The sequence below is a fragment of the Gavialis gangeticus genome, unplaced genomic scaffold (genome assembly GCF_001723915.1).
Source record: "Gavialis gangeticus isolate Ggan-Ray unplaced genomic scaffold, GavGan_comp1, whole genome shotgun sequence".
NCBI lineage: Eukaryota > Metazoa > Chordata > Crocodylia > Gavialidae > Gavialis > Gavialis gangeticus.
The window spans coordinates 18,309,798-18,321,767 of record NW_017728995.1 but is presented as its reverse complement, the minus strand read 5'-3'; the positions used below and the strand labels follow the sequence as shown (position 1 = coordinate 18,321,767).

The following is an 11,970-nucleotide window of genomic DNA, read 5'->3' as shown; positions in this document are numbered from 1 at the left end:
CCCCCCCCCCCCCGTTGTACTAGAAGAAACAACACTTCTGTTTGACCCAGCTCCATAGCATCTGTATAGATTGTGCACTTCAGGTGGGCTTTTTGGCACTTTTATCTAATAGCTGACTAAATCAACTCTTAGATAAAAGCACCCAAAAGCCCTACTGAAGCACCCAATTTATATAGACATTGGGAAAGCTAGGTCAAACTAATACAATGCCTTTTCTGGGTATGTGCTGGACTCAGCATGTGGGTGTGCTAAGTTTAAAGGTAAAGCTCTGGTTTTCTTTTTTATTGTGTTTTTCTGTTGTGTGGGGGGGGGTTTTACGGCTGCAAGCCTTAGTGTAGTTTAGCTGCTAAAACAATGAGGAGAGCTAGATGACAGCAGGCCACTACAAGAACTTTATGGACAATCAATAGTCTACAAACCGTGGTCTGAGAACTACTGCCATCCTTGGTCCCTATACTTGTTGAATAGCCAGAGGGGGCTACTATATCCCCCTTAGCCATCAGTTAACAAACCTATATTTATATCTTGAGACTGAGATGCACAGGTCTCACTGTTATGAGTACAAATAAAACCTTTTGCTAGCTTTAGAAATGTGTGCCTTATTCTTCAGCACCAAGGGCATTTTCACACATGCTCCAGGAGGCACATGGGGGGTGGGGGGGAACACTTTAATTAGCAAGCTGTGCTAATTAAAAGCACCCGAGCGTCACATGCATCAGCGTACCCTCACTGAAAAATGATGGCAGGGTGCTTTGAACTAAAGCTCATCAAATGAGCTTTAGTTCAAAGCGCCCCGCCACCATTTTTCACCGTGGGGGATGCTGATACATGTGATGCTAGAGTCTGCTGGAACGTGTTCATTTCCCTGACACGGCAGATTTCCAGCGCGTCGGAGCAGACTCCCTGCATGTGTATAGGAGCCCCTACTCGTTTCTGTGGTGATTCTGATTTCAGACTTCCCTCTCCTCTCTTCTATATCTTTCTGAGGCTGCTGTGCTCAGAATGTGAATTGATTAGTGTAGGAATGATCTCTTCAGGATGGAATAATGTCAAACCTGCATTCATCCAAGGTTATTGGCCTGGACTTCTGATCAAGGAGATGTGCATGGGAGAAAAATGTCAGTGAGAGTAGCATGCATCGTCACAAGGAATGGGAAGATGTGGCACCAAAAGGCCGTAGGGAAGAGGGAAAGAAAGTAGTCAGTGCCGCAGAAAGAAACTTCTGCCTAACGTACCCCTGCATGGCCTCTACTGGTGCTCATTGGGACTGGCCATAAATGTAGTAGGAAAGAAGTGCCCAGGAATACCAAGGTAAAAGACTGAGTCCTGGCTCCTCCTTCAATTAATTAGCTTCAAATAAACATTTGGAAAATATTTGAAATTTTTGCTTTGGTGGTGCAGGTGTGTGCACATTTCACTATTGTCTTAGGAAAGAACTGCTTAAAACCTGCTTAACTGAAGTTTTCTTACCTCTCTTCTCTATTGTGTAAAAAAAAAAAAAAAAAAAATCTCAATTTATTAATTTTAAAAGGATTTGGTGGCACTTAAAGCTGTAGCCTTTTGATTCGATGCAGTTGAAGTTCAAATGATGTCCCAGGGACATAGAAAATGCTGTAACTTCATTCCTGGGACTCTGTCGTATAGGGATGTAGCCAACGATCATAGGTGCCACTTAGCTTTATCAGTGTCCCCAGCAATGTTTGAAACAGAATCAGATTCTGTTCTGGAACATGGGGAAACTTTTAAGTCAATGGATATCATATAACTGAGACCAGAATTTGGTCTAAGGGCCCTATCTTCTGAAAAATAAACAGGTGCAAGAATTGCTATAGAATTTTTGCATTAAAAACAGGCCTGAGATTTATTTTCTAAGAGAAGTGTGAAGGACCAAAGAGCATAAAAAATTATAATAGTATCAAAGAAAATATTCCTATGATAAAGAGTATTGAGATTTTTTTTCTCTATATAAAGTAACTACTTGTTGCAGCAGAGATTGAACCTCGGATTTTCCATACGCAAACACAAACCTCTGCCACTTAAAATAAAGGAATAACGAGCTAACCAGTATTGGTGATAGAAGTTCTAGCAGTGTGAGGTAGTTTTCCTTTGTGCACCCCAACTGCCAGAAGGGGACACACATAACTGTAAAGTAACTGTGTTCCAGGACCTTGTTGTATTTTTTCTTTTCCCCTGTTCCCCTGCATTCCCCCAGGCAGAAATTACTAAGGTCAAGTCTTTACAGTGAATATGCAAGACAGATGTGAGCATCTTATTATTTGCAGGTGGACTTCAATTCAGTCCTGTTGTAGGGCTTGATCTTCAGCAAGTGTAAATTGCTGTAGCTCCATTATGGATTCCTTTAAATGTATGCTAACTACACAATTAAGCATTCATCACAAGCACTTAATAAGATCATGCATATGGAGTCCAGCAGTCATCCACTCACAGACTTGTACCATTTAAGGCTCTTGTCATAGGGCAGCTCTGAGAGCTGCTCTAATTAAAGCACCCAGAGCATCTCGCATACCAGCATTCCCACGCACAAAAATGGCAGCGGGAACACTTAACTAGGGTTACCATATGTCCAGGTTTTCTCAGACATGTCCTCTTTTTGGACCCTCCAATCTCTGAGTGTTTTTTTTTTTTTAAATATGAACCAATGTCCAGGATTTTGCTCCGCTCTGCTGATGGAGGGGGGGTAGCGGGGAGGGCGATTGGAGGCAGTGGACACACGTGGCTGGCATGCAGCCAGGCAGGGTTATGGGAGCAGCATTGGCAGCTAGATGCAGGTATGTTTGTGGGGGGTGCAGGGGCTGGAGGGCCAAGGGTCGGGGACTGTTTGGGGTGGGGGGGTGCTATGTGTCTCTGTCACTGGTGTGTGGAGGGGATGGGTGTGTGGTGGGGGTGGTGCCTTCCGGCTTTGGGGGAAGCTGTTTGGGTGCCAGGGCTGCAGCAAAGCAGAGGGGTGGGGGTGCCCCTTGAGGGCATCAGGGAGCTCCGTGGCTGGGCCGATGGCACTGTGGTTGGTGCCCATGCTCGCAGGCCAGGCTGGCTGGGGGACACTGCTTGGGGGTAGGGGCAGCGGCTGGGCTGCCTGGTGTAGCGCTGGACTCCCAGCCCAGGGCGGGGGATGCCATAGGTATCCCCTCTTCCCACACCCGAGCTGGACTCACTCTGCCACCACCTGCATGAATTGGAGCTGCTGCGCTCTGGCCTGGTTGGAACGGAGTAGCTGGGGGACCCCTCCAACAGAGCTTGGGGGGAAGAGGGGTCTGCAGGTTGGGAGTGAGGGGCACCAGCAGGCATGGGGGGGTCTGCGGGTCAAGAGTGAGAATCAAGAGCGGGAATTGCAGGGCTGTGGTTTGGGACTGAGGGGCACCAGCATAGCCTGGAGGGGTGAGGGACTGTGGATCAGAAGTGAGGGGCACTGGCAGGGGTCTGCGGTTTGCAAGTGAGGGGCGCCAACAGGGCCATGGGTCTGCAGGTTGAGAGTGAGGGGTAACAACAGAGATGGGAGGACGGGGGGTGGTGCTGCAGGTTGGGAATGAGGTGTCCCCCAGGCAGGTGTCCAGTCCTCTTTTTTGGAACTGGAAATATGGTAACCCTAACTTTAACTAAAGCTCATCATGGGGACACTGATGCACAAGATGCTGGAGTCTGCTGGGGCATGGTAATTGCTACAGTCGAGCAAACTCAATTAATTGAGTGTGTTCCTATGCACTGTAATTACATGAGCAGCAAGGTTGCTCTGATGTGCTATATGGGTGCCCACAGTTTCCTTCTGTAACTGCAAGTAACACATGGCTTGTGGAAGTTAGGAAATTTTTCACAGATGCAACTGCATCAAATGCAAACTGTTACAGTAGAAATGTGGAACCATGGCAGCTTGCTTTGTTAATGTATAGGGTCTTGCATTGATGCAGGGCCCCTACATGGCCTTTTTTCCATCTCTGGCTACCTGCATACCAAAAATCTTGGTATAAACAGGATCATAGTTTTTCATGAGTTTACAGGTCCACCTGGTGCCTTCTCTCTCTCAATTTCATTAAATCAGAAATGTGGAGTAGATCTTTCACTCTTCCATAATGGTCAGTTTCCTCTCTCCCTTTAATTGGGGTTTAATTTCAGTTTTGCCTGCAAAAGCTTATATTGGGAGCAGCATTTTGGTATGGGAAGGGTCAGTTCGTAAAGTAGGGGCCTTCATTGTGATCTCACTCAGCTTCAGTAGATGCAAGACTCTTGTTTGCAATAATGCAATAAATAGCTGACATCTCCAGGTATGAATGGGAAATTCTTGTCTATGTTGTAGTGCCCAGTCCATGCAAATAGATGATGTTTCATGCATGCTGCCTCACTCAGTAGTGGCCTTGAAAAATGCCACAAAGACATGGGCCCTCTGGAGCAGTTTGTAACTTGGAATTCCCCTCGTGCCTGTTTTCTCACTCAGATTTACGTTTGGGAGCAGGTGCCATTCTCCCCCCCAGGCTGTTTCGCACACGCACGTTTGCCTTTCAAAATTTGCCTGCAGTTTGTGGAAAAGTTCTAACCTTGCAGAACTCAGATGTTCGTGCTCTTTCCATTTGAGTTTAGATGAGCAGAGTGAACAGTTGGTGGTCTTTTGAAGTGGTCTTTTTCATGCTAGGCCTCGGGGCCTTTCCCATCCATGGCTTTGCCACCTTATGACTTCCTTCATCAGTACAGAAAACCTGTCATTCCCAATGCAACATAAATAAGATCCTGTTGCAGTTTCCAATGATCTGCCTATAGCCTCACCTGTGAAGTTCTATAAATACCCTCAGTAACTGTGGTCTTGCCTTCTATGAGTAAGAGGTCTGGATAACAGAGCCAGGGCTTAGAGAAACTGGGGAAGCAATATCATGAGACAGAGGGGAAAAAACTGAGATGGGCAGAGGAAAAAAGACAAGTGAAAAGGCATTTTCTAATCATTCACTCCATTTGCTGTCATGTTTCTGCTGCTCTGAATCCCTGATTGAAACAGGGGCTTCTCTATCTCAGCTCCAGCAGCACCAGCTCAGCACTGCCGGAGCAGGGGAGATGGGCAGCAGCGTAGGCAGGGGGAGATGAGCAATCGGTGCAGTGCTGGAATCTTCACCCAGGCTGTGATGCGTCCAGATGTCTGCCGCCTGCAGAAACGGAGCAGCGAGTGGAAACAATTCCAGTCCCTCACGAGACTGGGTTTTCTGGTAATTCATAGCAGCTATGGGGAAATGGCCTTTAATTCACTTAACTGATCACTTTATGTGAGCTGATAAATGGCTGTTGTGTTAGCAGAAAGGCAGGCAGTGGCTTGATGTTCTCAGGCTAGGTAAGCATACACATTTCAGTGCTGTCACATTATTTGACTGCAGGATTGGGCATTATGTATTTTATTCTGCAACGTATTATTGAAAGAACAGGTAATTTAAAAAGAGATGTCAGTGCGCAGTAATTCATTGGAAGTTTAGGGTTATATATATTAAGTTAGTCAAAGGGTATGTTCTGTTCATAAAGATGGGGCGTGTGTGCACACGTGTGTATGTGTGTGCACACAACAGACCATATATACCTGTGGTTTGTTTGTGAATGTATGTAATGACAGTGGCTTCCCATGGTAGAGTACTTTCATCAGAAGTATATTTGAGTAATCAAGTGAACACTCTCAAAGAGGGACTTTCACCCAAATTAATTCACCTGTGTTAAATATTCTGTGCATTTTAATAACAGAGATCCCACAATGTAAAGCAATACACTTAAGTGCATTAAAATAAGAGTATAAGATATATATCTGTAGTGCAACTAAATTTACATTGTTGTAGAAATCAGATTTGTAGAGGTAGGTTACTAAGTGACTTAGAGAGAATAAAACCTGTGAAAATATTCAGGAGTCTCCCATATGCTGCAGTAAAGGATGCGTTAAAAAAAATCCGTAAGTACACTGCAAGTGACAGATTGCATTATTTCCCCCCACGGATCAACCAGCTCCGAAGTATCAAGGGCAGTCAGCTGTATTATGAAGTCACTCGTAGTGTTCATTTAATAGAGTGCATTTCAGAGCCCTACTGTAGATTTCTAGCCACTGCAGTCCACTCAGTCTCTCTGTATCTGCAGTGGCAAAACTGCCCAATGAAAACAATGCACATAATTGTGGAAGCTTAGGTTCGTTGCCTCCTTATTACAGCTGTGTGTCTGTTGTGACTGGAATACCTGAAGTTGACAGGCCTGCAAGATCCATGTTCTCCTATGTTTGCATGCTACTGCCCTCTGTTGATCAATTTTTCATACTGTCTCTGAAACTGACTTTTTAACATAATGTGAAAATAAAACAGGCAGATCACATACAGCTTTATCTGTTATTATCTGCCCCTGATTCATAGCCTTCTTATAGGTCATGTCCCTAGGAAGCTCCTAGCAGAAGAAGAGTTGTCTAGCTTTTTAGTTTTACATTGTTCTGAGCAGAGCAGCCAAGTGCCAATCATCTTCCTGTTGTTTGTTTGCCAAAGTAGCCTCCATGCCATGCGTCTGATTTTATTTTTTCCCCCTTCATACAGGTGAAAGTAAAATTGATAGTATTACACTAGAGTACAAGTAGCAGAAGGGAGAGCAGAATCAGGCTGCTCAAGTCTGAGGCTCACCCAGTTTCTTAGATTTATGATTGCTTCCTACTCCCTTGTCATATCACTCAAGTTGAGTGAGCTCATCATTGCTTTATATTGGAGTGAGGATCTCCCATTATCTCAGGCTTAATCAGGTGCTGCAAGAAGTTTTTGGGCTGGTAAAGACTTCTCTTGCAGCTGATACATTAGAACCCAGGCCATTTGTATTCAATCTTTCCTAAAAACCCACCTAATTTGTTGCAGGTTGCCAAGTTAATAATGAGCTACACAGTTATTCAAATGCAATTTTTACTTTTAAGAGAACCGCTTTTCTGGTCAGCTTAAGCACCTCGGCCATCTTGCACAGCTGTGTGATGCAGCTGGCTATATCCCCACAAACCTTCCTCTTTGCAAGGGCTGAGAAACCTGAGTTTGCAAATTATCTAGTCTCCGCTGTATTGACCAATTCTCATGGGGGTGGCCTTGGTCTGAGCAAAGTGTTATACAAGAATAACAGCTATTCCCCAAGGACCTGAGAGTAACCTGTCTCAACAGTGTTTATGAGAGAGGTGCCCTGAATAATAGAAGGAATTAATTTATTTGTGTGAGGTGTAACACTCTTGCTACAGCCATTATTATGAAGGAGGAGCTGAAAGTTCCTCCTTTGCCCTGTGAGATTTCATTGCAGGTGTCCCCACAAACACATGGGTTTTTGTTGCCTCGGTACTGCTATTTTGAACCAATACAATAAATGCCCGTGACTCAAAGGTGCCTACCAGCAATCGATCCTCGTTAAAATGAGTGTGTAAGGGAGAAGACCAAAAGAGAGACAAAGTCAGAAAACTTCAGAATCTTCTTCTTCTCTGTAGTGTTAATACAGTCTATTTCTAGGAGTTCTTCAGCAGTAGATCTCAAAGTGCTTTACCGGAGAAGTAACTTTATTCCTGTTTTACAAATGAGGAAACAGGAGCAGAGGGAGAGGAAGCCACCCAAGTCCTCCAGCAGCAAAACTGAGAATAGAACTTGGGTCTCCTGAGTCCTTTCCAATGCTGGGTCCGCTAGGCCACTCTCACTTGGTGTCCCTGGTTAGAGATAAATTAGCTTTCCAGGAGACTTGTCATTTCTGCTTGTCTCTCTACCCTTTCTCTGTCTAAGGTAGCAGTAGAGATTCTTCCATCCAAATATCTCTGCAAACTCTGGTAAAAAGACACTAAATAGCTTAGTAACTGGTGGTATAAGCTGGGAAGATTTGGGAAACATTGAATGGCACATCAGAAGTTGAAAGCCAACCCATTATCTTTGCATCTGGAGGTGGATGAACCAGCTGAGCCCGTTACTAACTAATTATTTTTTTTACACTTTTTAGCTTCTCTCTGGGAGCACTTAGGGTGTACCGTGAGCTCATGTCAGCCTTAGCTGAGATCAATATTAGATATGCATTGCATGTAGGGCCTGAGTGGCATGTAATTATAAAAAGGTATTGATTTCTGGGAAGAGGTTGCAAATGTACAAATCCTTCTCATAAAAAGCAGTTTGATCTTCAAATGACTTGACTGAAAGTCTTATGTTTCTTAGTAAATAAGATAACTTGCCAAAAACAATTTTTTCAAGTATGATCTGGAATTTTGCTCAGCCTTTCCTACATATTGGATCAAGCAAAAATAATAGGCCAGTATTTCCTCTTCAGTGAACAGACCAGTTCACCATACAGTACACCAGTAAGACTTGTCTTATGGCTCAGAGTCAGGTCTCCACTTGCTCATTTTTTCCACTCATTTTTTACATAGACGTGGCATACGTACTTATTCTCTTTGAGACAGAATGGAAGTATTTCTGTGGCACTGAGGAAGCAGTAGCATTCTGTATATTACTGAGGATGGAAATGTGTCAGCACTGGTTGCCCCTTATCTAGCTCATGGTGATCAGCGTGAGTCTAGGTTACAGCAGCCTCTCTGCTACTATTGCCTGCAACGCATAGTCAGGAGGTTCATCCAGAGACATCCCGCAGACCTTCCAGATGGGTCTCAGAGTTCAGATATGTGCTCCTCTGTGATGCAACAACAAGCTGATGTCCTTTTGAAGTACTGACCTTCTTCCACGCAGTTCACCAGTTTTGCTTTACTTCAGTATTTCTGTGGCCTGTCTTGCAATTGGAGCAATGTTCAAGCAGCCATATGCTATGGGGTGGCTGTGAATCACCAGGGTGATTTGCACTTAGGTTTGAGAGCAAAAATACAGTGGTCAGGTACATTATACCTTTCACTTCCTCTGTTCTGTCCTTGTGGTTCTGCTTTAGTCTGGGGAATCATGATCAGGACCGCCATCAATATCACCCATATGTCTACGTCCTGAACCCTTCCTCCTCTCCCTCCTAAATGCTTAAATTCAGTTGAATTCAGCGGAAGTTTTATGTTCACCTGGAGGAATAACAGTGCACCTTGGTTTCTGGACTGGGACTGGTACAGCAATGGAAGAAGTTCATGCCCCATTTCAGAGTCTTTGTTATCTGACTTGTTTGTACCAGTATCATGTAAAAAGCCTTCCGACAAGCCTGGAAAGAAATGCTTCTGTTAGCAACTCGCAAGTCACTTAAGTACCCCTCTGCCTCCTTTGAATTCCTACATGATAATATCATAATAGATTATCTGTGTGTGTTGCCCCAACAGCAACAGAGAAGAGAGAAGGAGATGAGGAAGCAGCAGGAAAGGGAGCAGAGGCGACATTATGAGGAGCAGATGCGCCGGGAGGAAGAGAGGCGACGTGCAGAGCATGAGCAGGTAACCCACTATGGGAACTGTACCTATTGGTCCTTGACCTCAAATGCTGAACTGGGAGGTTTAAACTGCATCTACTGAGGATTTCTGATAATGTATTAGTACTTTGTGAGCAGGTGTCAGTTCATTAAGTTAAATTCAAAGCTGCTGTTTACTCGCATTCTTCACCACCTTCACCACTAGGGAGCATATTGCTTAATTGCTTATCTTGGTTTGTTGCTTCTCACAATATTAATTCCGTTCTATGTTGATCTATTTGTTAGCTGGTAATTATGAAGCCTCTTGACCCACAGTTTCCTACCCCAGGGCTCCCTATGTAAAGTGTTTAATGTCTCCATTTACCATGCCCAGGCTTCCACAGTACCAATCTCTCCTCTCCTTATAGTTCCTCTTTATAGCACTGGGAGCTTTTGGCCCCTTGGGACAGTGATGTCAAGAGAGTTGGAGAATATATGATGCTGATTTAACAGCACCAGCTTTAGAATAGGATACATATGGTGCTTGCTCCCACTTCCTCTCCCCCCCCACCCCAACCATTCACAAAAAAGAGACTCAATCCAAGCCCAAAGGCTGTTCCATAGCAACAATTCATATAATTAAGAATAGCCATAAACTTCATGCTATTCAAGCAATCATCATATGGAAATTATAGGAGTGCATTGTATCCTCAAACAATTGTACAGGCCTTAAGATCCCGTGGGAGCCCTGTGTGTGAAATTCCCACCGATTTCACTGGAGCTTTGAATTGACTGCAGTGAGAGTTTCATGAGCAGGAGCTTATGGGTATCATCTCCAAGCTAATTGAGGCTTACAGCCCCTCTGCAAGGTACAAATGTATTATTCCCATTCTATAGGTAAGGGAGATGCAGAGAATTTAAAGAAGCAGTTTTTCAGAGGCCCAAAGATAGATGGTTAGTCACTGGGAACTGGGTATATATGCACCCTAAATTACTTGTTCAAGGCCCACAGAGTCATTGCTCTTGGATGCATGATACCTGTGTGGTGGCATAGTCAACCCTTATAGTGTTATAAACAAGGAGCAGACACATGGCACAGTCCTACACTGAGTAACTTACTTGACTCTAAGAATATCCCCAGGAAAAGTCAGGATAAAATTACACTTGGAAGATACACCTGTGTAAGTGTTGTGTGTCTGCAGTTTACCCCATGATAACTGTTTATTGAAGGCAAGCAGGCCTTACCTGTTCCTCTGCAAAGCAAGGCAAGCAATAGCAGCCAACTGCATTTAGGTACTTGAGTTGCTTGCATGTTTGTTCATTCTGGGTCCTAGTTACTACACTGATCTAAATAGCACAGGGGTAAATGCCACGTGTCCAGGCAAACTGGGAATGACAACATTAGCACTCAGAAGTTTCCTACTTGGTTTTTCTGCTCTGACTACTAGCATGTGTCTCTTCCTCTGCTCACGTTGAGCAATTATCATTGAAGTCTCTAAGGGCCAAATTCAGTATCCACTTTCCCCGCTGGAAATCCAGACTATCTCCATAGGTTGTAATGAAGTTGATCTGCATGTATGCCGGAGTAAGTCGAAACAAAATGCTTCCCTTCAATTACAGCTGTTCCTGTTCTTTAAAAAAACAACAACAAAGCCAAAAACCTCCAAAAAACGATTGTCTAAGTACAGGAAAGCTTTGTGTAACTTCATTCAGCAGGAGGCAGGTGAAATGCTCAGGGCTTACAGCTTAAATGAACTGCCTATGATTCTGTTCAGCCAAAACTCTGTGGTTGAGCTAGGCCTGAAATTTCTGCCCTTCATCTAGCAGCTCCTTCCTCTTCAGAATTACTGTTTCTTCTTCTCTTCTCTTTTCCCCTTTGATCCCTGCTTCCCATGCCTCCAAGGAATACATCAGACGACAGTTAGAGGAGGAGCAGAGACAGTTAGAGATCCTGCAGCAGCAGTTATTGCAGGAGCAAGCTCTACTTCTGGTAATGGGGAGACCTGCATCCCTACATACTCGCTTTCTGTCTGTAGTGTGCTTCCACATGTTTGCTTGTGTGTGCCTGCATCCTCTAAGTGGGCAAGATAATGTGGAGCTGTAGAGCCTGACTGCATGGGTAACTGCTACATGGATTTAATTTCTTTCATTCCATAAACCTCATAACCATGCAGTTCTCCATCTCTTCGGTGTGCAAAGAAAAATGCGCTGAGCATTTTGTTTCATGATGCAAGTGGAGCTGTGTTCCAAAATCTGTTTTGTTTTTTTTTATCAGTTTTGTGACCTCTGGTTCAATAGCATTCACTGTGCATGCCTTCTCCCTTCCATCTGGTTCTGTCATGGTGGCATGCATTTGTCTTAATTATAAGAGGAGACCCTTTTTCAGTCCCTCTGTGTTTCTTGCCAGTTAATTTTTTCAAGTTGTTTGCAGCGTGCCAGAATACAGTAAAACCTTACTTAACAAACATGCTTAGCATTGTTGAATTTGATGGCAATATTTTATTTGCAGACTTCTAGTTTGTCATTCCTGACTGGAATATTTTATGTGCCCTCTACGTGCTATTTTACCCTTCAGACATTACTTTTTAAATTCACTATTTCCTCAGTTGTCCCCCCCCCCCCCCCCAAAAATTTTTTTTTAAAAAA

At 44.0% G+C, this 11,970-nt stretch overlaps 1 protein-coding gene across 6 annotated transcripts in view; it reads left to right on the top strand.

The window, feature by feature from the left end:
- The window catches only part of TNIK (TRAF2 and NCK interacting kinase), a 357,471-nt gene that overhangs the window by 273,164 nt on the left and 72,337 nt on the right, over positions 1-11,970 (top strand). For 3 of the 6 annotated variants that reach the window (XM_019503297.1, XM_019503296.1, XM_019503295.1), the window contains exons 13-14: positions 9,260-9,370; positions 11,228-11,314. In XM_019503297.1, the coding sequence (XP_019358842.1) occupies positions 9,260-9,370; positions 11,228-11,314 (198 nt within the window). The remainder of the gene's footprint in view (positions 1-9,259; positions 9,371-11,227; positions 11,315-11,970) is intronic. The other 3 variants (XM_019503300.1, XM_019503299.1, XM_019503298.1) reach the window with 1 other exon arrangement.